This window comes from Bubalus kerabau, chromosome 9 (assembly GCF_029407905.1).
Source record: "Bubalus kerabau isolate K-KA32 ecotype Philippines breed swamp buffalo chromosome 9, PCC_UOA_SB_1v2, whole genome shotgun sequence".
In the NCBI taxonomy this organism is placed as follows: Eukaryota; Metazoa; Chordata; class Mammalia; order Artiodactyla; family Bovidae; genus Bubalus; species Bubalus kerabau.
This window is the reverse complement of record NC_073632.1, coordinates 20,603,329-20,628,055: the sequence shown is the minus strand read 5'-3', so window position 1 is coordinate 20,628,055 and position 24,727 is coordinate 20,603,329. Positions and strand designations below refer to the sequence as shown.

The 24,727-nt window shown below is 40.2% G+C and overlaps 1 protein-coding gene across 2 annotated transcripts; it reads right to left on the bottom strand.

The window, feature by feature from the left end:
• Positions 1-928: 928 nt before the first annotated feature.
• On the bottom strand, positions 929-19,491 carry DDX43 (DEAD-box helicase 43). Of its 2 annotated transcripts, XM_055534794.1 has the most exons (17): positions 18,296-18,783; positions 15,121-15,176; positions 14,720-14,846; positions 13,782-13,907; positions 12,353-12,434; positions 11,236-11,392; positions 10,886-11,004; positions 10,322-10,423; positions 9,796-9,937; positions 9,164-9,264; positions 6,093-6,180; positions 5,309-5,436; positions 4,993-5,102; positions 4,254-4,392; positions 3,345-3,432; positions 2,622-2,776; positions 929-1,298 (listed from the first exon to the last, which is right to left on the bottom strand). In XM_055534794.1, exons 1-16 carry the CDS (start codon positions 18,543-18,545, stop codon positions 2,660-2,662), a joined length of 1,932 nt encoding a protein of 643 aa, XP_055390769.1. In that variant the 5' UTR covers positions 18,546-18,783; the 3' UTR covers positions 929-1,298; positions 2,622-2,659. The 2 variants fall into 2 exon arrangements, with proteins under 2 accessions (XP_055390769.1, XP_055390768.1); XM_055534793.1 differs by lacking the exon at positions 2,622-2,776 and having other exon boundaries at positions 18,296-19,491.
• Between the last annotated feature and the right edge of the window lie 5,236 nt (positions 19,492-24,727).

Here is a 24,727-nt window from a genome sequence, read left to right as displayed (position 1 = left end):
AAGAGACTGTCTTTTCCCCTCCATTACATATTGCTTTTAATTCTGTGTTTTAAGAAAAGCTCTTAGCTATTAGCCTAGCCCACCTTCACTGAAAACCTATCTATAACCCACATTAATATGCTTTTCAATTATTTTAATGCATTTTGAAGCAATGAAATTTAATACAAAATTTATTCTTATTGCATACACCTTTTGACGAGTGTTTGTGGTTCTTGTATTATGAACGTATTTCCTGTCCAGCTTCTGACACGATACTTGACACAAGTAATTATTATACAGGGAACAGAAAACTGTACACATAACTACAGAAGAAAGTTTGGAACATGATCAAAGTAGCTTTCATAGAAATGAACTTTCCCAAGATTTACTTGGGCCTGGGGAGGGAGGCTAAAATGTAACACACAGTTGTTGCTATTTTGGTCTATGAAATTCCTTTACTGTTTCATTTCAAAGTATTAAGAAAAATACCACCAAATAAAACACTGTGCAAGTCAGAAAGACAAATATTGTATATTAATGCATGGGTATGGAATCTAGAAAGATGTTACTGATGAACCTATTTGTAAGGCAGAGATGGAGATGCAGACATAGAGAACAGGCTACAGACTTGTGGACACGGTGGGGGAAGAGAGGGTGGGGCCAACTGAGAATAGCATGGAGACATATAAATGAACGTATGTAAAACCAGAGCAAGTGGGAATTTGCTCTGTGACACAGGGAGCTCAATCTAGTGCTCTGTGACAACCTGGAGGGGTGGATGGGCAGGGAGAAGGGAGGGAGTTTCAGCAGGAAGGGGATGTATGTATACCTGTGACTGAGTCATGCTGATGTATGGCAGAAACCAACACAAGATTGTAAAGTAATTGTTCTCCAATAAAAAAAAAAGAAACATGATGTGGTAAACACAGAATTAAAGGCTATTGAGAAAGACAGACCAGATTGCCTTTTTATTATAGAAAAACATTTACTGTGTTAACATTTTCACTGCTGTGACATCTGAATAAGATTTAAATAAACCCCTTAGACTGACCTTCACATAGCAACATTACAGGAGACAAAATTTACTTTTTTAAATAAAGATACTAAAAAGTGAAACTTTAATGCTACATTCTTTAATATCCATAAAAATTTCAATTCAAGTTTAAATACTTTTTGCTTTATTAAGGAAAGTATAAAATATTCAATTCTACGTTTTAAACACTATTATTTTAAGATTCAGATATCTCTTCATACTGCCAGCATGTTTCCAATACTTGCACAGTACCTTAAATAACTGTAACTCTGAAAAATCTTGAACTCTGAAAAATAAACACACAAAAAACACATATTAATGTAGTGTGCCATCCTAACAGGGCAAGGTGATCCTTGACTCCCCTCGTGATTAGTGAGGCTGAGCATCTTTAACTTGTTGGACATTTGTGTGTCTTTGGAGAAATGTCCATTCAAGTCCTTTGTGCTTGTTCTAATCAGGTTGTTTACGTTCAGTTTTAGGAGTTCTTTATGTTATAGATATTATTACCCTTATGTGGTCCTCTCCATTGTTTATTCATGTGGCTCTGTACTGCATATTTGCGTCCAGGGGAATTACTGGATCAAGGGGTGTATGGGGAATTCCCTGTTTGTTCAATGGTTAGGACTCAGTGCTATCACTGCTGGGGACCGGGTTCAATCCTCTCAGGGAACTAAGATCCCACAACCTGCAAAGCATAGCCAAAAACCAAAATAAAACAAAAAGGTATGTGAAGTCGCTCAGTCGTGTCCGACTCTTTGTGACCCCATGGACTGTGTAGCCTACCAGGCTCCTCTGTCCATGGGATTTTCCAGGCAATAGTACCAGAGTGGATTGCCATTTCCTTCTCCAGCAGATCTTCCTGACCCAGGGATGGAACCCAGGTCTCCCGCATTGTAGACAGACGCTTTACCATCTGAGCCACCAGGGAAGTCCATAAAAAGGTATATATACTTACAATTAATACACTGCCACCTAATTGCTCAGATGTAAGAGGTTACACTAATTTACACGTCCACCAATTCCATTATATTCCATTATATGCTTAATGATCTCTCCAGACAATTTAAAAGATTTTTTCTCACTTTTGAATTAATAATTCTAAGATATATTAACTAGAATTTAGGGAACAGATAAAGAATAGAGGCATGGGGCATGTGTGGTTGTGTTCAACTCTTTGTAACCTCATGGACTGTGTACCCTGCCAGGCTCCTCTGTCCATGGAATTCTCCAGGCAAGAATAATGGAGCGGGTAGCCAGGCCCTTCTCCAGGTATCTTCCCAACCCAGGAATCAAACCTGGATCTCCCACAATGCAGGTAGATTCTTTACCATCTGAGCCACAGGGAAGCTCAAAAGTTTCATGGAATTCTCCAGGCAAGAATATTAGAGTGTGTATCTGTTCCCTTCTCCAGGGGATCTTCTCGATCTAGGGATTGAACCTGGGTCTCCTGTATTGCAGGGAGATTCTTTATCATAGGCCCCAAATAAAGAATAAGACCTGACTTATTATGTTAATAGATCTTAGAGATAATGCTGACTAATAAACACACTAACAAAACCTAGCTAAGGAAAACAGGCATTTGAAAGTCCATGAGTTTTTCAAATTTTACCTTTTGTAGTAGGCTGGTACCACTTTTCTACACAGACATTAATGATAAAACTTCCTGGGTTTTCCTTGGGGTCTTCCCCATTTGTTTTCTGTTTCTTTTTTCAGTTTATTTGCTTTGTATCTCTCAGCCATTGAGACAAGATCCTCTGGGACACTCTGAAGCCAATAAATGTCTTATTAGGATTGAGATGATTCCTTTAACATATCAGCTTTTCTATAACATGCTAAAATGCCTCCAAATAGTCAAAGAATCTCCACAATTGATTGCAGATACCTTCCAAACAGAATGGAATGTGTTCCTCTGCATAGTCGACACTGAATTTTCAAGGTATAACAACCAGTCTGGTGGTAAAATCCCCTGTCAGTAGGTAGCCTTCCTGCTCACATGGCCCTTCAGCTGCTTCCCAGCGCCTTTATCTGGTGCCATTTTCTCCTCTTGAGGCCTGAGGACGTGCCCTGCTTCCTCTACACTCTCCAACCTCCACCCATGGGGCTTTTCTTCAGCAGTGTTCAGTGACGCTCCTCCACATTAGAACAGGCTCCCCAGTTATACATTATATTATATCATCACATTATATTATAGCACCTCATCTTTGCCACGTTACAACCCTCAAAACACACATAATTATTTGCTTAATATCTGTATTCCCTGACAGGCTGTAAGGCCCAGTACTTAGAATAAACCTTGAAAATAAACTTAGAAAATAGAGTTGCATATTCTCACCTGATTTGCTCTTTCCAGAATATTAATTAATTCACCAGCAATCTTCCAATCATTTCTAGTGATAAGGGTAATAGATACCCCAGTCCTCCTTCAAGGGGGGATAAAAGTTAATGTAATTTGATTTATAATTTATATTAATGATTCAGCTAGCAAAACTGAATAAAACTATAGCAAAACATCAGTTCTTTCACAAGCCCAACTATGTAGGATGCAGTAAGATTTAGCCATTCAGACAAAGAAGATGTAGTACATATATACAATGGAATACTATCAGCCATAAAAAAGAATGAAATAATACCACTTGCAGCAACATGGATGGACCTAGAGATTATTACAATAAGTGAAGTAAATCAGACAGAGAAACACAAATATCATATGGTATTATTTATACGTGGAGTCGAAAATATGATACAAATGAACCTATCTCTGAAACAGAAACAGAATCACAGACATAGAGAACAGACTCATGGTTGCCAAGAGGGACGGATTTAGGGGAGAAATGGAGTGGGAGGTTGGGGATAGCAGTGGAAGCTTTCATACATAGGATGGCTAACAGCTAGTTCCTACTGTATACAGCACAAAGAACTATTAATATATTCAAAATCCTGTGATAAACCATAATGGAAAAGAATATTAAAATATGTATATATATGTATCACTGAATCACTTTGCTGTACACCAGTAATTAACAAAACATTGTAAATCAACCATACTTCAGTTTAAAAAAAAAATTTAGGCATTGAAATAGCAATTTGGGATCTAATCTGCAGCTGATCAAACAGCACATCACAGGGGTTTTATGACTCTGCTCGAAGAGAAAAGCAAAAGTCTTCTTTTTCAAGGTAAGGACAGTCTGTGAGAAGAATGAGGGGTCTCCCCGGGGTTGGTGGGCAGGCTCCACAGACTTACCCTGCTCTCCCGGTACGTCCCACTCTGTGGACATATTCTTCGATGTTTCGGGGAAAATCATAATTATAGACATGCGTTACATCATGGACATCAAGACCACGAGATGCTAAATCAGTAGCAATCAGTATTCGCACTTTACCTGAAGAGTGAAACCCAAAGAATACAGACACATTCTGAAAGAATACAGACACATTCTGGTACAAACCAACCCAAGACATATCTGTCCCCCATTAGCTAATCAGGTGAAATATTACTGCTTTGAATATTAAAAAAAAACTTAAAGAGAGTGCATGGGGAGAGGTTACTTAGTCTTTCTTTTTTTTGGCCACAAGGCATGTGGGACCTTAGTTCCCCAACCAGGGATGGAACCTACACCCCCTTCATTGGAAGTTAGAGTCTTAACAACTAGGCCACCAGGGAAGTCCCTACTTAGTCTTTTTTAACTGCTGGCAATTTACAACAGAATAGTTAACCACCATCCAAATGGTTCATGGATCATGTCAAAGATATATGCCTTTCAGATAAATTAAGACAACCATCCCCCACTGCAAATTCTTATCTTGATATCTAGGTTTTAAACATGGGCTGGAGAAAGAGAATCTGATTAACATTTAGAGCTAGTTCTGGGATCTGTTAGCTGAAGGCAAATATTAGACATGGGTTCCATGAAAGGTGCTATCACTCAGGAAGACCAAGCATTGGGCAGTTTTAAACTGCAATACTAACTGTATAAATGTACCTGTTTTAAAGCTTTTTAATGCTCTCTCTCTATCACTCTGTTCTCTATTGCCATGCAGAGACTCTACTGCTATACGCCGGATACCCAGGTCACTTGATAAATGATCAGCCCTAAAACAAAAAATAAAAGTCAGGGGTCTAATTGCTTATTTGAATACCACAATCAATTCATTACTGCTACCTCCCCTGGCAAGAGTCTGAAGTAATGTACATATTGTAAGACATACACCCTTCCCTTGTTTGAAATGATTATACAAATAGAAACAATGCTAAAACAAACACATGACTGATGATTTCAATGTAAAAAATACACTCACACAGCTTTCCGGCTGACAAATATTATGACTTTGTCCTTGGGAGACATGCTGTCGATGAAAGCTTGGATATGTGATCTTTTCTCATCTTCTGTGGTGACAATTATATTTTGTGTCACGGTACTTACAGCCTAAAGGAGTCACAGATCATAGTACATCAACATTAATGGGTAAACCCCTTAATGGCTCGAAATCCATCTTACTTCTGTCATTGGTTAAATGTTTTAAAAATAAACTGCCAGCAGAAAAAATGGCAAGTTCTTCCAAAAATCTCCCGTTCCTACTCAAGGATTTAGAGCTCGGTCTTTGATTTTTACCACTTAGTTACCCAAGATAAGCTCGGAATTTCGAGTACTTGTCAATGAGCTGAAAGCAACTAGTTGCTATCATATGAAAAGGAATAACCATGGTTGAGGCCAAGCTTACATTAACCATTGCCATAAATTATGGCTATAGCCTTTACAATGTTCAGCTTATGACACTAAGAGCTTCAATTAAGTATTGTGACAACTTAATACAAAATTTCCAAATATCATTGTTACCATTTTTCTGCCCCCAAGATGAAATAGATTCTAAAGTCTTTATCCTGTCTTTTGTGAAATCTAATAAAATGAGCCTAGGCAACAACTGGTTATTAATTACCACTGATTTAAGTAAAAGGTCAATTTTCATTAATAATTAGTTAAAAGGCCAATTTCAATTATGAAGTGAAAGGCCAATGAACTTTATAATGGCAAAACAGTTACAAAATTAGTAAGATATAAATAGTAATTAAAAATAAGCTTACGACTAGATCCAAAGTACCAACATACACAATCATGGGCTCTTTCAAATAGGATTGTGCGAGTCTACGAACAGCATATGGCCATGTTGCGCTAGAGATAAAATGTAATACAAAAATGTTAAAATGTTTATTAGGAATCAAACATTACTAAGTTTCCCTAAGAATGCTATGAACCAAATTATCCAGGAAAGACAAACAGTCCTTTTTAATGAGGCTCACTTCACAGAAAATATATGCTTCATAATGAACTGCTCAAAGAAGCTACTAAATTAAATCTTCAAGTAAATTTAATAGGTTTATAAACAAAAGGTGAAGGAGAGGTATACCTTTCCCATCTATGGGGAGCTAAAATGAATTCAGGTGTTAGATTAGTTTTTTCTTGGCCTTTAAAAATGGTAAAAAATAAAAGTAAAAACCCAGCATTTTTCATACATTGTGTGTGTGCGCGCACGCTCAGTTGTGTCTGACTCTTTGCAACTCAATGGACTGTAGCCCGCCAGCCTCTTCTGTCCATGGGATTTTCCAGGCAAAAATGCTGGAGTGGGTTGCCATTACCTACTCCAGGGTATCTTTCCAACCTAGGAATCAAACTTGAGTCTCTTGCATCTTCTACATTGGCAGGCAGATTCTTCATCACTGCACCACCTGGGAGCCCTTTCATACATTGTCGGCAGACAAAACCAAGAGCTTGAGCCAAATAAAAACATTTTAACTGTAATGATGATGGATATGTAAATTCAGATGTTTCTTCAGTCATATGAAAACAACCACCTTCTGTACTTTCATACTAATTAACAAGGTTTACTTAGGAAACAAAATGAATAAATTTACTGTATTTCCCCAGTTATATACTCTTCCTTGCTTCAGTTTTATCTTGGCTAAAAAGTGTTCTGTGATCAAATATTCACCTCTAAGGACAGATGGTTACTTTTTCCAATCTGAGACCCCCTATAGAAGAGTTTCTCCAGGATGTTATTTTTAATTCAGGAAACCCAATAGTCATTGTTAAACTGTTGCACTGAGTTGCTATACTAAGTGATAACATATCTTTCATGAAGAGATCTCAAAATACTTTTAAATAAGACCATTCCCATAGAAAAGAAATGCAAAAAAGCAAAATGGCTGTCTGGGGAGGCCTTACAAATAGCTGTGAAAAGAAGAGAAGCGAAAAGCAAAGGAGAAAAGGAAAGATATAAACATCTGAATGCAGAGTTCCAAAGAATAACAAGAAGAGATAAGAAAGCCTTTTTCAGTGATCAATGCAAAGAAATAGAGGAAAACAACAGAATGGGAAAGACTAGGGATCTCTTCAAGAAAATCAGAGATACCAAAGGAACATTTCATGCAAAGATGAGCTCGATAAAGGACAGAAATGGTATGGACCTAACAGAAGCAGAAGATATTAAGAAGAGGTGGCAAGAATACACAGAAGAACTGTACAAAAAAGAGCTTCACGACCCAGATAATCACCATGGTGTGATCACTCACCTAGAGCCAGACATCCTGGAATGTGAAGTCAAGTGGGCCTTAGAAAGCATCACTACGAACAAAGCTAGTGGAGGTGGTGGAATTCCAGTTGAGCTATTCCAAATCCTGAAGGATGATGCTGTGAAAGTGCTGCACTCAATATGCCAGCAAATTTGGAAAACTCAGCAGTGGCCACAGGACTGGAAAAGGTCAGTTTTCATTCCAATCCCAAAGAAAGGCAATGCCAAAGAATGCTCAAACTACAGCACAATTGCAGTCATCTCACATGCTAGTAAAGTCATGCTCAAAATTCTCCAAGCCAGGCTTCAGCAATATGTGAACCGTGAACTTCCTGATGTGCAAGCTGGTTTTAGAAAAGGCAGAGGAACCAGAGATCAAATTGCCAACATTCGCTGGATCATAGAAAAAGCAAGAGAGTTCCAGAAAAACATCTATTTCTGCTTTATTGACTATGCCAAAGCCTTTGACTGTGTGGATCACAATAAACTGTGGAAAATTCTGAAAGGGATGGGAATACCAGACCACCTGATCTGCCTCTTGAGAAATCTGTATGCAGGTCAGGAAGCAACAGTTAGAACTGGACATGGAACAACAGACTGGTTCCAAATAGGAGTTCGTCAAGGCTGTATATTGTCACCCTGTTTTATTTAACTTATATGCAGAGTACATCATGAGAAACGCTGGACTGGAAGAAACACAAGCTGGAATCAAGATTGCCAGGAGAAATATCAATCACCTCAGATATGCAGATGACACCACCCTTATGGCAGAAAGTGAAGAGGAACTCAAAAGCCTCTTGATGAAAGTGAAAGTGGAGAGTGAAAAAGTTGGCTTAAAGCTCAACATTCAGAAAACGAAGATCATGGCATCCGGTCCCACCACTTCATGGGAAATAGATGGAGAAACAGTGTCAGACTTTATTTTTCTGGGCTCCAAAATCACTGTAGATGGTGACTGCAGCCATGAAATTAAAAGACGCTTACTCTTTGGAAGCAAAGTTATGACCAACCTAGACAGCATATTCAAAAGCAGAGACATTACTTTGCCAACAAAGGTTCGTCTAGTCAAGGCTATGTTTTTTCCTGTGGTCATGTATGGATGTGAGAGTTGGACTGTGAAGAAGGCTGAGTGCCAAAGAGTTGATGCTTTTGAACTGTGGTGATGGAGAAGACTCTTGAGAGTCCCTTGGACTGCAAGGAGATCCAACCAGTCCATTCTGAAGGAGATCAGCCCTGGGATTTCTTTGGAAGGAAGGATGCTAAAGCTGAAACTCCAGTACTTTGGACACCTCATGTGAAGAGTTGACTCATTGGAAAAGACTCTGATGCTGGGAGGGATTGGGGGCAGGAGGAGAAGGGGACGACAGAGGATGAGATGGCTGGATGGCATCATTGACTCGATGGACTTGAGTCTCAGTGAACTCCGGGAGTTGGTGATGGACAGGGAGGCCTGGTGTGCTGCGATTCATGGGGTCGCAAAGAGTCGGACACGACTGAGCGACTGAACTGATCTGAAGGCTCTAAAATCAAATGAATTCTGTTCCACTGGTTCTACTTTGCAGACTGGCAAATTAAACATATACCTACCTTGTCATAACTGTCTGCCTGTCTGGACGTACATCTAATAAAATCTTCATTATCTGGGGTTCAAATCCCATATCCAGCATTTTGTCAGCTTCATCTAATACCTGCATTAGAAAGGGCCAGATTAGGGGAGTTTCCTGGTGGACCAATGGTTAAGACTCCACCCTTTCACTGCCGAGGATGTGGGTTCAATACCTGATAGTGGAACTAAGATCCTGCAAGCCACACAGCAAAGCCAAAAAAGGGCTAGATTAGATGTGGACGGTAGCTAACATATATGTTCTTTCCCTATGAATATTAAGATAACTTTCTCATTTCCTCCACTACCTAAACTATATGTACTTGCAACACCACTGATTTGTTTGACAACCAATAAGTTTCTAAATATATTCAATGAAAATATAATTTAAATGTCTAAAGTATTCACGTGGAATTCTTTTGTACTTATCTGCATTTTCTAACATTTATAAAATATTAAAATGGAATTATCTTTAAAATGTGTATTTTAACAAACTAGAGGGAATGAGAAGTATTCCTAGGATTTAAAACTATTATGAAATGGACAGACATTCTAAAAGGTTTGATGAGAGCTAAGTTCTTCCTCCCAGGGCCCCAAACCCCTGCTCCAAGATTACCAGGTAGGTTATGCTTTTCAGGTACACAAAGTTATTCATCTGTAGATCATGGAGTCTTCCGGGAGTGGCGATGATAATGTCTACACCTTTTGATAAGTCTTTTATTTGTCCATCTCTATTGCCACCACCATATATACAAACACTTAAAAAAAAGTACAGAGGTTCATGTTCAGGTGGGGAATACCCCTTCACAATTCAAAATCCCAACGAACCTAAGCCCATTTGGGGTATAAAATTTAAAAAAGTATATAAATCAAAAGTATCAGGCTAAGTATAGTTCTGGCCCCTTTCTGAGAACGATCCATAGCTATCAACCCACACTGATGTGTCCTACAAGGTCCATGTTCGAATCCTCGTTACCTGACCCCACCACCCCAGCTACAGTCAATTTGAATGAAAGGTAATCAATGCCTGGCCACATACTGAGCCAATTGGCGTCTCATTATGTATGAAAACAATGAGGAGGATGTCTAAAGCTACAGAGGATTAAAATGCTGGTGCAGGATGGCCAAAGAAAGCAACTCACCTTTTAAGACCTCTGTATGAGTATTCAGAGCACTCGGCATCCACCTGCAGAGCCAACTCGCGAGTTGGGGTGAGGACTAACATACCAGGCCCGTTCCTGGCTCTTTGGAGAAAAAGCACATCAGTATCCATCTCAGGCACACAGGACCTTCGTCCAGTGCCTTCAAAATCGGCAGCAATGAACATCTAGGTCATCAACATGCACCTCTCATAAAAAGCGGAGAAATAAAAAGAAAAACAGCCTGACCAAAGAATCCTAGAGCCCAGACACGAGCCTTCTCGTGGAACACAGCCCATGCTTTTCTGTGTCAGACATTCTCAGAGGACTGTACTGAACTCGGTCATTTGAATAACCTGTTTCCAACATCTCACTGTGAAGACTTGTGGTGGATATTACCTGCTGCTTCCTGAAAATGTTTCATCCATTTATATCCACCAACACAACAGAAAGTGATTCTTTCCTGAGATGAGGCACTCCCCTTAGACCAGTGCAATCAAACATTGCAGTTTTTGGAATTCTTATCTACTAAACCCCTAAAGAGTACCCAGATGTAGAAATTCTTACACAGGTTGGGAGTCAATATGAATAAATCCAGGCATTAAGTAGGACAATGTCTTCCCTGTTCCAGTCTGGGCTACTCCTATTAGATCTATTCCTTGTAGGATGATTGGCCATGCCTGTGACTAGAACAGAATGATATATATATTAAAATAAAAAGTGCATTTCTTTCTGTCAAGTATTCCTCCTCTCCCAGCCCCAAACTTCTCAACATTTTGAGTGCTAGGCAGTGGTGGGTGTGCTGGGAGGATGCTTATAAGAGACAGCTGTTCCTGGTGTTATAAGTTCAAATGACCAGAAATTGGCAGGGGGAGGAGGGGGGAGCCAGTGAAATGTTAGAATTAAAGAAAGCATACCTGAATTGGTGTTGGCTTTTGAAAACCTGCCTTTTGAATACTTCTCATAACTTCAGGGTAACAGTGAAATGCATCCTCAAAATTACAAGTAGGGTTAGGAAGAGGACGTTTCTCACCATCTTTCAGGTCATCGCAAATTATATTATAATTTTCCTTCCTTTAAGAAAATAGAACAAGGATTAAGGATTAGTGGCTTTGATCACTTTACTCCCCAAGCAAGAAATTTTTTCCAACATTAAGGGCATATCTAGGAATTTAACGGCAACTGATTGAAATCAGACTGTTGGTTAAATTATAGTAAAAAAGTAATACGAAATAGAAGCTAGTTCATCTTTTTTTTACCAGAACAGTTCCAGAGAAGAAAAATAATTACATTGTATGCATGAAAGCCAATGAAAATTTCATGAAAAGGTTGAGAATAGAACCTGAAAATTATATGCTTCATGAATCAAAGTCAGATTTGGCAAACACCTGAGGGCTTATAACATTTCACACACATTTCCTTAATTAATCCTCAGCAATCCTTTGAAGTGGGAATTACTCTCATTGGACAGATGGTCTTTAGTTATTTGTCCATGGTCAGAGCCCTACCCAATCCTAGAATAACTGCTCTGTCTGCTGTACCATACTATCTTAGTTTTATAAAAGATATTAATAGGAAAAAATGTTACCACTAGGACTTTTAGTTCCATATAATAAGGATTTAAAAGTAAGAAATTATTCTACTATTCAGATATCAGATCAATTTCTTATGATTCTCAACAGTTGTAGGAATAATTCTATAAAATTACTGCCAAATACGACAGAAACTAACTATGTCTCTCTTTAAATTTAAACATTAAAATTCAGTTCCTCAATTATATGGGCTATATTTTAAGTGTTTAATAACCATATATGGACAGTAACTACTCTAGACACAAATACAGCCCATTTTCCCTCTTTGCCAAAAGTTGTACTGATCAGCAATCTCTAATATATGATTTCAGATGCAACCAAGTTTTCTTTTGAATATGGAAGCTAAAGTTTCAAATGCAATCATTTAAAGTCTTTCCTGAGTGAGCTAATTTACTAGCCTAATTCTGCAAATACTCACTAAAAAGTATTAAAACTAACCCACCTCCAATTGTCTACTTGTTCTTGTGACATTGAACTTGTTTTTTCTGACTCTATGTAAAAGTTTTTCTTAACCGGAGGCAAACCTGGGGAAAAAAAAAAAAAACAAAATTTAAACTTCAATGAATAATGAGAATTCACATTTTATTGTCATTTATTCAAAGCAATAGAAATCAAACTAAAATATATATCAAGGTTGCCTTGCAGACATGGGGATTTTAGACAGTTGTTCTATACTTTGCCAACCTCTAGATCTCCATTTTTGGTTTGTCTTTCAATTACATTTTTCACCCAAGAAAGAGATCTTGAATAATTAAATACAAAATAAAATAAACCATGCTTCATAAGACACTCAGTCATCACAACTGATGAATCTTTTCTCATAGCAGACTAACTTTCTTTGCTTTGAAGATCCATCCCATTAGTGTTAAGGAATAAAATATTTACCCTTATTCCATTCTCTGAAGCTACTTTGTTTTCTTTTTTAAATGCTCATCAGGACTCCACCAACTTAAATCCTTTTTCTGTCCCCTACCTCTGCCCCAAATCTTCTAACACTTGTGTTGTGATGGCATTGGACAGGCCGACCACCGTAGTCACATAGTAATGGTCACTGCTTAACTTTAAATAAATGGTGTTGTTTTTCTGTCTCATTCTGATCAAATGAGGCTTGAATTTACTCTGAAATTCAATGAATAATATGGAACATTATATTTCATATATAATTCCAAGTGAGAATTAAAAAAAATCTGTTTCCTCAAGAACTGTATGTACTTATTAAATGTTTTCTCTCTTTTATTTTGCCCTTCTTGGTTAAGAAACCCCAAGATCAACTTTTGCTCAGTCACAGCAAAATGTTAACTTACAGTTGGCAGGTTTACTCACTTCATTTCCCTTTTGTCCCAATTTTCTAATTTTATTAAACTTATGCAGTGAATTATCTCAAAGAAGATGAGATATCAATATAACATAAACCACAACACAGACATAGAAACTATCATGCCCTAGGCACTACTTAAAGCATTTCAAATTATACTGTCATTTTGCATATACATTTCATTACTAAGAGCAACACTTTTTTACAGAGGCTGCTGCTGCTAAGTCACTTCAGTCATGTCCAATTCTGTGCGACCCCACAGATGGCAACCCACCAGGCTCCTCTGTTCCTGGGATTCTCCAGGCAAGAACACCGGAGTGGGTTGCCATTTCCTTCTCCAATGCATGAAAGTGAAAACTGAAAGTCAAGTCGCTCAGTCATGTCTGACTCTTCGTGACCCCATGGACTGCAGCCCACTAGGCTCCTCCATCCATGGGATTTTCCAGGCAAGAGTACTGGAATGGGTTGCCATTGCCTTTGCCATTTACAGAGGCTAAAAACCTGAATTAAGAGGAACAACAATAAACTATAAAAAATGCCGGGATCCAGCACTAACCTGCCCACTTTTTCTCATTCCATTTCAAAATGTTTTCTCGGAATTTATCCCAATCAATCAATTTCTGCTCTCCTGAAACATCCTTCATTGCATCTTTTCCATCTGAAAGTTGGACAGCAGCAACACCTGTTAAAAAATTCCACATCAGTTTCCAAACAAACCCTCCCAATATAAAATCCCAAGCCATTTTACAATTTTCTGTTTTAATAACCCAACAATAATAATGCCTGAAACATAAAATTTAGGAATTTGGTACAACAGTGCCATGACAATTCTGGTCATGGTTTGTCAGTTATTTACTTCAGATTTCTGAAAGGCAAAAAAAAATAAAAATAAAATAAATACTGGAGAAGTTAAAAAGCATGAGAGCCTAGTGTTTGCTAATAAATCACACATCACTAAATCTTTATAATAATCCTGTGTGGCAGATGCTACCCCAGGTAAACAGAGGAAATAGTATCCTAGAGGCTTTTTAGAGGTACTTTCCCAATAAATACCAAGATGCAAGGTTGCTAGCTGAACACAAGGCTCTCCTGGAAATGGCTTAATAATGGCTTTCTCTCTAGTCCAAGTATATTTGAGATTTTTTAAAATATCAAATACTTAAGCAATTTTCAAAGTTAGTCACATTCCAGGGAAATAACCATAGACAGAAGGCTAGGACTAACCCTTGCTCTACTATCAACAGTGAAGTGTATTATAAGGTTATTCTGTTTTACTCCAAAGTAAAACTGCTAGACTTAACCACAGATATTAAGTGTTTCAGTTTGAGGAAAAGTATTCTGGATTTCATAGAAAAAAATTCCTTCTATAACATACTAGATTTAACGATGGCAAGCCAAAGCTTTGTTATCAGGAAAAACAGCTATAATATGGCTTATGACACTGAATAAAACATTTAAAATTTTACAGGGCTCTAGGGGGCAAAACAGACTTACCAAGTTTGGATTCTGTTTTGTGTTCTTCTTGTTTTTTAACAAGATCATCTATCACTGTTTTTGCTTTGCTCTGCATTGCCTTGGTGCCAAAGATTCTTACTTCTGCTTCAGGATACCCTCTTATTATCTAGATTCAAGAGGGAAAGCAGATGAGACAAGTTCCCTTACCATTCCTCCGGCACTCAGCCTCATGTAGTATAAAAATGTAAAGGAAATACAGGATTGCCTTCAATCACCATCTAAGACATAATGAATGGACTACAGCTTAGATGAGTTCTTAAAAAGAAGTAAGAAAAACTTTGTCAACTTATCCCACCATATGTTAGTAACAGGACAGAAATTAGAGTTAGGAATGACCATAAGTCACCATCTTTAATGATTTAAGAACATAGAAATTTTACCTGTATTTTTGTGTATGTTGAGCTCTGGATCTCTTTTATATTTGACCCACCACGACCTGTTTTTAAAATAAAAGAATTTTTTAAAAATGAAATGAATTACAGGAAACCTACTACCTACTCTGCCTAAAGAACCTTCTCCAGTTCTTCCCAAATCGTCCAAACAAAGGCTCCCAAGTTTCAGTAATCACGTTCAGTTTGTTAAAAGGGAAGCAGAAGCTTTTTATTCCAAATTGTGTGGGTGACAGGAGGCCCCTTTCCCTAGACACAAAGAATTCAACATCAGCCCAAGCAAAGACTAACTGGATAAAAGAATGTGGATAAATTGGAACCCTTACACAAAACTCAACCAAAAAATTCCAATTAAAAATGTTCAAAGGTCTTGAATAGACCCTTCTTTGAAGATGTATGACCAATGCATGTATATTAAAAAATGATGAAATCATTGGATATGCAAATCAAAACCCCAATGACGTATCACCTGTTAGAACGGCTCATCAAAAAGACAAGGGTTAACAAGTTGGTGAGGACATGGAGAATGGGAACCCTTGTGCACTGTGGATAGGAATGGAAATTGATGCAGCCACTATGGAAACAGCATGCAGATTCCTTTAAAAACTAAAAATAGAACTACCTGTGATCCAGCAATCCCACTTCTGGGAATTTAATACACAAGCATTGAGGGACTTCCCTGGTGGTCCAGTGGCTAAGAATCCACCTGCCAATGCAGGGAACACCGGTTCCATCCCTGGTCAGATGAGGCTTAAATCCCTTAAGCCTTAGAGCAAGTAATAAGCCAATACACCACAACTACTGAAGCCCACTACTCTAGAGAAGCCTGCAACAAGCCAAGAGGAGCCCTCACTCTCCACAACTAGAGGAAGTCCATGCACAATCAAAACTAAATTAATTAAATAATTTTTTAAATCCTTTTTAAAAAAGAATCAAAACTAGGATCTCAGGATGATAGCTGCATTCCCATATTCATTTCAGCATTATTCACAATAGCTCAGAGGTGGAAATAACCTAAGGATCTGTAAACAGATGCCTGGATGAAGAAAATACGGTGTATGCATACAATGCAAGTTTTCAGCCTTAAAAGGAAATCCTGCCATTTGTGACAACAAAGATAAACCTTGAGAGTGAAATGAGTCAATAACAACAACAACAAAAGATTGATATTTGGCATTGATATTTGGCAAAACTAATACAATTTTTTAAAGTTTAAAAAAAAAAAAAAAAGACCCTGCATATTCCACTTCTACGAGGTGTCGTATGTAATCAAACTTACAGTAACAAAGTAGAATTGCAATTGCAGGGGGGATGGGGGTAGGGGGGATGATGGGAAATGAATTTTTGATAGGGAGATTCAGTCATGCAAGATGAAAACCTTCTATAGACCTACTACAAAAATTGTTCTCACAGTCAACAATACTGTAAGTGTATGTTGTTTACCACAATTCTTAAAAAAAGGGGAAAACCTTAATTCCAATAATTTCTAAATGCTTTTCAAAAATGGATTTGTAAGACTCAATATATATGAAGAAAAATAATCCTGTTTTTCAGCAGATAAATCACATTCAAGTTAATACCCTACACATTCTTATCTAAATTGGCTGTCTTCTTTGTTGTTCACTGCGGGGTAAGCTGCCAAAGATCTGACCTTTTTCCCCAAAGATTTCATAAGCCTAAGAGTTGGCTCTCCCAAATCACAGTCTCTATAAACTATCACCTAACCTGCCTCTTGAGAAATCTTGAGAAATCTGTATGCAGGTCAGGAAGCAACAGTTAGAACTGGACATGGAAAAACAGACTCCTTTTCCAAATAGGGAAAGGAGTATGTCAAGGCTATATATTGTCACACTGCTTATTTAACTTATATGCAGAGTACATCATGAGAAATGCTGGGCTAGACAAAGCAGAAGCTGGAATCAAGACTGCCGGGAGAAATATTAATAACCTTAGATATGCAGATGACACCACCCTTATGGCAGAAAGCAAAGAAGAACTAAAGAGCTTCTTGTTGAAAGTGAAAGAGGAGAGTGAAAAAGTTGGCTTAAAGCTCAATATTCAGAAAACGAAGATCATGGCATCTGGTCCCATCACTTCATGGCAAATAGATGGGGAAACAGTAGAAACAGTGACAGACTTTATTTTTGGAGGCTCCAAAATCATTGCAGATGGTGACTGCAGCAACGAAATTAAAAGACGCTTGCTCCTTGGAAGAAAAGTTATGACCAATGGCACCCCACTCCAGTACTCTTTTGCCTGGAAAATCCCATGGACGGAGGAGCCTGGTAGGCTGCAGTCCATGGGGTCGCTAAGAGTCGGATACGACTGACCGACTTCACTTTCATGCATTGGAGAAGGAAATGGCAGCCCACTCCAGTGTTCTTGCCTGGAGAATCCCAGGGATGGGGAGCCTGGTGAGCTGCCGCCTCTGGGGTCGCGCTGAGTTGGACACGACTGAGGAGACTTGGCAGCAGCAGCAGATAGCACATTAAAAAGCAGAGACATTACTTTGCCAACAAAAGTACATCTTGTCAAGGCTATGGTTTTTCCAATAGTCATGTATGGATGTGAGGGTTGAACTATAAACAAAGCTTAGTGCCCAAGAATTTATTCTTTTGAACTGTGGTATTGGAGGAGACTCTTGAGAGTCCCTTGGACAGCAAGGAGATCCAACCAGTCCATTCTAAAGGAGATCAGTCCTGAGTGTTCACTGGAAGGACTGATGCTGAAGTTGAAACTCCAATACTTTGGCTACCTGATGCGAAGAAGTGACTCATTTGAAAAGACCCTGATGCTGGGAAAGACTAAAGGTAGGAGGAGAAGGGGACGACAGAGGACGTGATGGTTGGATGGCATCGCTGACTCCATGGACATGAGTTGGGTAAACTCTGGGAGTTGGTGATGGACAGGGAGGCCTGGCGTGCTGCAGTCCATAGGGTCGCAAAGAGTCGGACACGACTGAGAGACTGAACTGACTGACTGAACTGATCAACTATCAGTTGCATTCAACGCCATCGTTTTAGCAGCAAAGTACGTCAGAAACCTCGGGGTGGGGTGGGGGGAGGGGACAAGCCCCCTCGCGGGCAGCTGACTGAAGGCGAGGTGGGCGGGGCGGGAGTGCCGTAGGCCCCGCCCCGCACCTTCCAGCGCCCGGCTACGCTCTCACCGATCACGGCGCCCACGCAGTCGTTCTTCAGCTTGAAGGAGAGCGGCGGTTCTCGAATACCCGCGCCCTCAGGCTGCTGGAGGCCAAAGGAGCCCCTCTGGCCTCCACCCGCGCAGGTCCCCTGGCCTCTTCCACCGCCTTGGCTCTGCTCCTCTGCCGGGCTCGTATCCGGAGCCCGAGGCAGCGCCTCATCCCGCCGGGAAGCAGCAACGCAGGAGTAGGCGTTGGCGCCGGTTTCCAGCCGAGACATGGCTCCGCGAACAAGATCCGGCCCTGCACCCTCGGAGTGCCGTCGAAGGCTGGTCCTAAAGGGCCACCACGCAGCCTCGGCTCGGACCTTCGCGCACCGGAGCCCCGCCCCGGCCGCCTCCCATTGGCGGATGCCACGTCCTGAGCGGGGCCGGACCAATGGCCTCCCTCCGTTCTGCGTCCCCGCCAATGCGCGAGTGCTGACATGAGTCCATGCGCCCGTCTCGCGTGCCTTGGGCCTTCCGCGCTCGCATGCGGCCTAGCCGCCGCGAGGACCCGCGTCTCAGTGATGCAGACGCAACAGTCATGTTCACAGCGTTTGTTGTTTTTGAAAGCATAATGCGCAAGTGTTTAATTATCCCTATTTGAATGGTCTTATTTTTGGAGAACAGCAAGGCATTTTGTACTCTTTACATTCTTTAAAGACTTCCACAGGTTTTGGCAAACACACGTGATCCTCCCACCTGATCCTTCAGAGTAGTTCTAGGTGTGTCAGTGGACTCAGAATCAACCTACCTCACCAGCGCTTTAAGGCGTGTTTAAGGTGGAAGCCATAGCACTCTGCAACTTGCTTAAACTGATGGGGCAAAGGTCCAAGGGGCTGCTAGCTTCTTCCAAGTGGTTGAAGCCTTGCATCAGGCATGCGAGACCCTGGAAGTGCTGCAGTCCAGAGATGTGCCCAGTTTCATGGGTTAAAGTCTTACAGACTTAATGAAGATAGTCTGACTTGGTCATATTATTCCTTTATTATCTTTTTTCTTCTTTATTATCTTTTTAAAGTCAATGGAATCTGTAGCGATGTCTCATCTTCAACCCATTTATGATATTGGTAATTTGTATCTTCTCTTTTTCTTAGTTTAACATGGCAAGAGGTTTACACTTTTTTATCCCCCCAAACCCATTGGTTTTCTCTTTTGATTTCCTGTTTTCAATTTGATTTTTACTTTTATTATTTCTTTTATTTTGCTTACTTTGGATCTAATTTGCTCCTCTTTTTCTAACTTCATAAGGTGCAGACTTAGATGACTGATTCTAGACCTTTCTTTTCTAATATATGAATTTAAGGCTATATATTTCCATCTAAGCAGTTTTCACTGTATCCGACAAATGTTGAGTTGTGTTTTCATTTTCATTTAGTTCAAGCTGTTGTTACCATCAGAACTTCCTTGGTCAAGTGATTAAGACTGCACTTTAGTGCAGGGGCCCAGGTTCTGTCCTTGGTTGGGGAAGTTCCTCAATGCCTCTGGATACAGGAAAAACAAACAATAAAAGCCAAAAACTATTGTTCTGAAACCAAACTTGAGTCCACTCACCTGCCACACACCAAAGCCAATCTACTGACCCTAGGTTATGGTGAAGAAAATTAGTGTTTATTTGTGGGGCACCAAGTAATAGAGAGGAAATGAACCCTGAATACACTTTGGAAGGACCGATGCTGAAGCTGAAGCTTCAATACTTTGGCCACCTGATGTAAACAGCTGACTCATTGGAAAAGACCATGATGCTAGGAAAGATGGAGGGCAGAAGAAGACGGTGACAGAGGATGAAATGGTTGGATGGCATAACTGATAGGTTGGACATGAGTTTGGGCAAACTCCAAGATATGATGAGGGACAGGGAAGCCTGCATGCTGCAGTCTATACGGTTATGAAGAGTTGGACATGACTTGGTGACTGAACAACAACAAGTAAGGAGAATAGGCAGCTCATGCTTAAAAGGCCTGAACTCCCTGATGACTTTCAGGGCAGAGTTTTTAAAGGCAGTATTTGGAGTGAAAGCTGAGGCTTGTGGAATTTCTCACTGGTTGGTGGTGATGTAACAGGGTGTTTTGGGAATCTTAGTCATCAACTTTTGGTTCCGGCCAGTCTTGGATCTACACATATTCAGCATATTGTCACCATCCTCCACCTGGGTGGGGGTATCTTGGTTTCTGCATAACCCTCAACGATATGTTTCAGACTGTTACCCATCTCTCTCTCTCTCTCTCTCTCTTTTTTTTTACCTATATCTCTTGAAGAGGAACTGGAACTATTTTATGGCTGACAAACTATTCAGGCTATCTTGCTTACCTGCTGGTTCTGGTCTTAACCAAAGTCCTGGTTCCTCCTCAAGGAATAAAACAATACGCCTTTGAGTTCTTGTGGAGGGACTCAAGCCCCACCCGGGTGGAGAATGGTAAATTACAGATGAACAGAAGATTCCTAGAATACAACACTGATAGAGTACAACCACCAACCAATCAGAAGAAAGTCATACACCCTGCAGTCCTCACTCCAAATTTTGTTTTTAAAATCTTTTCCCCAAACCGTAGGGGAAGTTTGGGTAATTTGAGCCCAAGCTACCCATTCTCCATGCTTGGCCCTTGCAATAATTTTTCTTTGTTCCAAAGAGATATTTTGGTTGTTTGGCCTCAGTGTGCTAGGGCACACAAACTTAGGTTGAGCAACCTAGGTATGTCTTTGTATTCAAATAGGCTTCTTATAGACAACATACTGTTGGGTCTTGTTTCTTGATCCATTCTGACAATCTCTGACTAAACTGACCACTTTAACATTAAAGTGATTACTGAAATCGTTGGTTAATATCTGCCATATTTGTTACTATTTTCTATTTATTGCTGAGCTTGGTTACAGCTCAGGAGTTTTATTTGGTAAACAAAGGATAGTACACCCCCAAAGCATGAAGTGGGCCAACCCTGAAGGAGCAGCCTTAACCTGTCTAGGCTCCCTCTTTTTATACTTTTTGTCTTCTGCCCTGCAAGCCTGCCATATGCAAATTAGGGCATCATCATCAATCAGGATGATAGAGTAGAAGTGGGTATGTTTGTTTCACCTAAGTTTCCCACTCCTGTCTGGGGAGTTTTCCTTCACTTCATTTTCGCAGGCTTTTCTCCTTTCTTCATTTTGGACTCCTTTTTCTATTCTACCTACCTAACATTGCCGTTGTCCTTTATTCTTGTTTTTGAACTTTCATTCTTTTCAACATTTTTTGGTTTTAGTTGTGCAAATTAATTTTATTTTCTTTCCTATCTTAGTTGAACAATTATTTAGCTTATTTTTAATTGAGTTGTTTTATTATTGCAGTCCATGGGGTTGCAAAGAGTCGCACACAAGTTGGCAACTGACTGAACAAAAACAATTTTATTGAGTTTTAACCATTCATTGTCTAGTTTGTATACAAATCCATTATTAGAAATGTGTGTTGCAATTAGTTTATCCAAGTCTGTGGCTTGTTTTTTTCTTTAAACAGTGTCTTTCACAATGAAGTTGTGTTTTGGTGTTTTTTTTGTTGTTTTTGTTTTTTTTTTCCTGCACTGTGAGGCTTGTGTGATCTTAGTTCCTGACCAGGGATCGAACCTGGGTCTGGCAGTGAAAGTGCTAAGTCCTAACCACTGAGCTGTGAGGAAATTCCCAGAAATTTTTTATTAATTTTTATTATTTGACTTTCTGAAGAATTTTCTTCACTTTGTTCTGCCATATAAAGGTGACATCTACAAACATTTAAAGAAGAAATTTACTAGTGATCTAAAATCTCTGCAGAAAACAGAAACAGGGAGGATAGTTCCTAATTGAGATGAAAATTACCCTTACACCAATATGAACTCTAAAGTTGAATATGGGTTTTGAGTGGTAATGACGTGCAGATGTGGGTTCATCATAGTAACAAATGCACCCATATGGTGAAGGATGCTAATGGGGAGGGAGGTTCTGAGGGAGGGGTGGAGGGTTGCTGCTAAGTCGCTTCAGTCGTGTCCAACTCCTAGCGACCCCATGGACTGCAGCCTACCAGGCTCCTCCGTCCATGGGATTTGCCAGGCAAGAGTACTGGAGTGGGTTGCCATTGCCTTCTCCAAAGGGGTGGAGAGTTAATGAGATGTATATGGGAAGCCTCTGCACTTTCTGCTCCATTTTGCTGTGCACTTAAAATTACTCTTTTAGGTCTATTTTAAGTGGAGCTTTGTGTCTGTCCAGCTTCCCTTTTTTTGTTTTGTTTTGAATTATCTAGTTCCTTCCCCTTGGGTGTTTAATTAGGAAAATTAACATTCTGATACTTTTTTTTCACTTGGTGAGAGATGGTGAAGAAAGGGACATCTAAGATACTAATTCCAGATAATATAAATCCTTGTACTTTTCTTATATTTGCATTTTAAATTATTCATAAAATACAGCAAAATGCATCCCCACCCTATCTGTGACACTAAGCCTTTTGTAATAACCAACCAGGAATTAGAAGGGCCAACCAGTCCATTCTAAAGGAGATCAGCCCTGGGATTTCTTTGCAAGGAATGATGCTAAAGCTGAAACTCCAGTACTTTGGCCACCTCATGCGAAGAGTTGACTCATTGGAAAAGACTCTGATGCTGGGAGGGATTGGGGGCAGGAGGAGAAGGGGACGACAGAGGATGAGATGGCTGGATGGCATCACTGACTCGATGGACATGAGTCTGAGTGAACTCCGGGAGTTGGTGATGGACAGGGAGGCCTGGCATGCTGCAATGCATGGGGTCGCAAAGAGTCGGACATGACTGAGCGACTGATCTGATCTGATCTGATCACTTAAGCAAGTAAAAAATCGGTATGATTATGGGGATTTAAGGTGAGGTCTATCACATACTTGCCCCCTCTAGCATGGATGGAAAAGGAACAAAAGCATGAGTTCAAGCATGACTTTGACCTGAAAGGCCCTGGAGGCTGCACTTTCTGCAGACAGAAGTGTGTCCACTGGCTCACATATTGACCTGGGGTATGACAGGTGACATTGACTTCCAGCTCTGGAGTGGGGCAGGGACTTGTCCTGCTCCAAAGGCAGGTGCTGAACTAGCACAGGTCTGCCAAAGTCATACCTGGGCCCTTCTCCACTGCCAAATGCTCAAGCCTCCCAAGTCCAAGGCTGAGAAGCTGCGTGGTGGCCCAGCTGCCAGGGTGGGGCTGGAGGTCACCTCTGTATCAGTCCCAGGACCCAGCAGGTTGAGGAGTCTCTCTCCTACAAGGGAACTCAAATACTTCCTAGTCTTTTCAACACAGGGATGAACAATTGGACTCGAATTTCGGCACACATCAAGGTAAGAACTCAGTGGGAACTGTGATTTTGGAAAACAGACCCTGCAGGGCTTAATTTGTCATCTGGACCAGGGAGAATCACACTGTCTCATAGAGAGTCCCTACCACCGGCTGGGTTCTTCTCATTTAGTTCTTAGAAGACTCCTGTGAGGCGGGTGTGCATGTCTCCATTTCACAGATAAAGAAACTGAAACTGGGGGGCACTGTACTTGAGGCCCAGGGGGAGGTGAGGCCCAAACCAGGCTTTTCTGCAGTGCCATTTTCCTGGCTTAGTTGGTAAAGAGTCTGCCTGCAATGCTGGAGACCTGGATTCAATCCCTGGGTCAGGAAGATCCCCTGGAGAAGGAAATGGCAACCCACTCCAGTATTCTTGCCTGGAGACTTCCATGGACAGAGGATCCTGGCAGGCTATGGTCCATGGGGTCACAAAGAGTCAGATTTGACTGAGCAACTAATACTTCTATTTTGCCTCTCAGGACCTGTGGGAGCACGATTCCAGCTTCAAACTGCAATTGCTGTACAAAGAAAAAAACTATCGTCCCCCTCAGGACATTTAAATGTAGTTTTAAGGTCATTATAGAATTAGTGGGTTCATTACATATGATTTCAAAAAATAAAAAATATAACCAAGAGATAAATTTATTCCTTCCAAATTTTTTACCAGGCAAACTTACGGAAATTCTGGAAACTGGAAACCATATTCATAACATGCAAAGAAGTTTTATGTGTGTAGATAATGGTAATAGCTGGAATTTATTGATCATTTGTTATTTGCTTGGCACAATTAAGGGCTTTAAATGCATGAATTCATTTAATCGTAACAACTCTAAGATGGAAGGACTTTTATCACCACCACCCCCATTTACTGATGACAACTGAAAAACGGAGAGGTTAGACATCTTGCCCAAGGTTGCACCCAGCTAGCTGGAGTCAGGGATTGTACCACGAAGGGTAAGCGGAAGTGGAGTAGGCTCCAGGATTCAGAGCAACTAGTCATTGTTGTCTGCAAATGTCACAGGCAGTCTAAGTGTGCAAGTACATCATCGTGCATAGTGGAAATTATCTGTTGAACTAGGAAAATACTGTGAGCTGGAAATTGTGCTGAGTTCTCCGCATACAATGT

Coding starts and splice junctions, on each gene's coding strand:
- DDX43 (XM_055534794.1), bottom strand. CDS start 18,545: ATGTCTCGGCTGGAAACCGGCGCCAACGCCTACTCCTGCGTTGCTGCT. Junction 9,938..10,321: donor TCATACAGAGGTCTTAAAAG/GTGAGTTGCTTT, acceptor CTTTTTTTTAAG/TGTTTGTATATATGGTGGTG. Junction 5,103..5,308: donor TTTGTCAGCCGGAAAGCTGT/GTGAGTGTATTT, acceptor TTTTTGTTTTAG/GGCTGATCATTTATCAAGTG.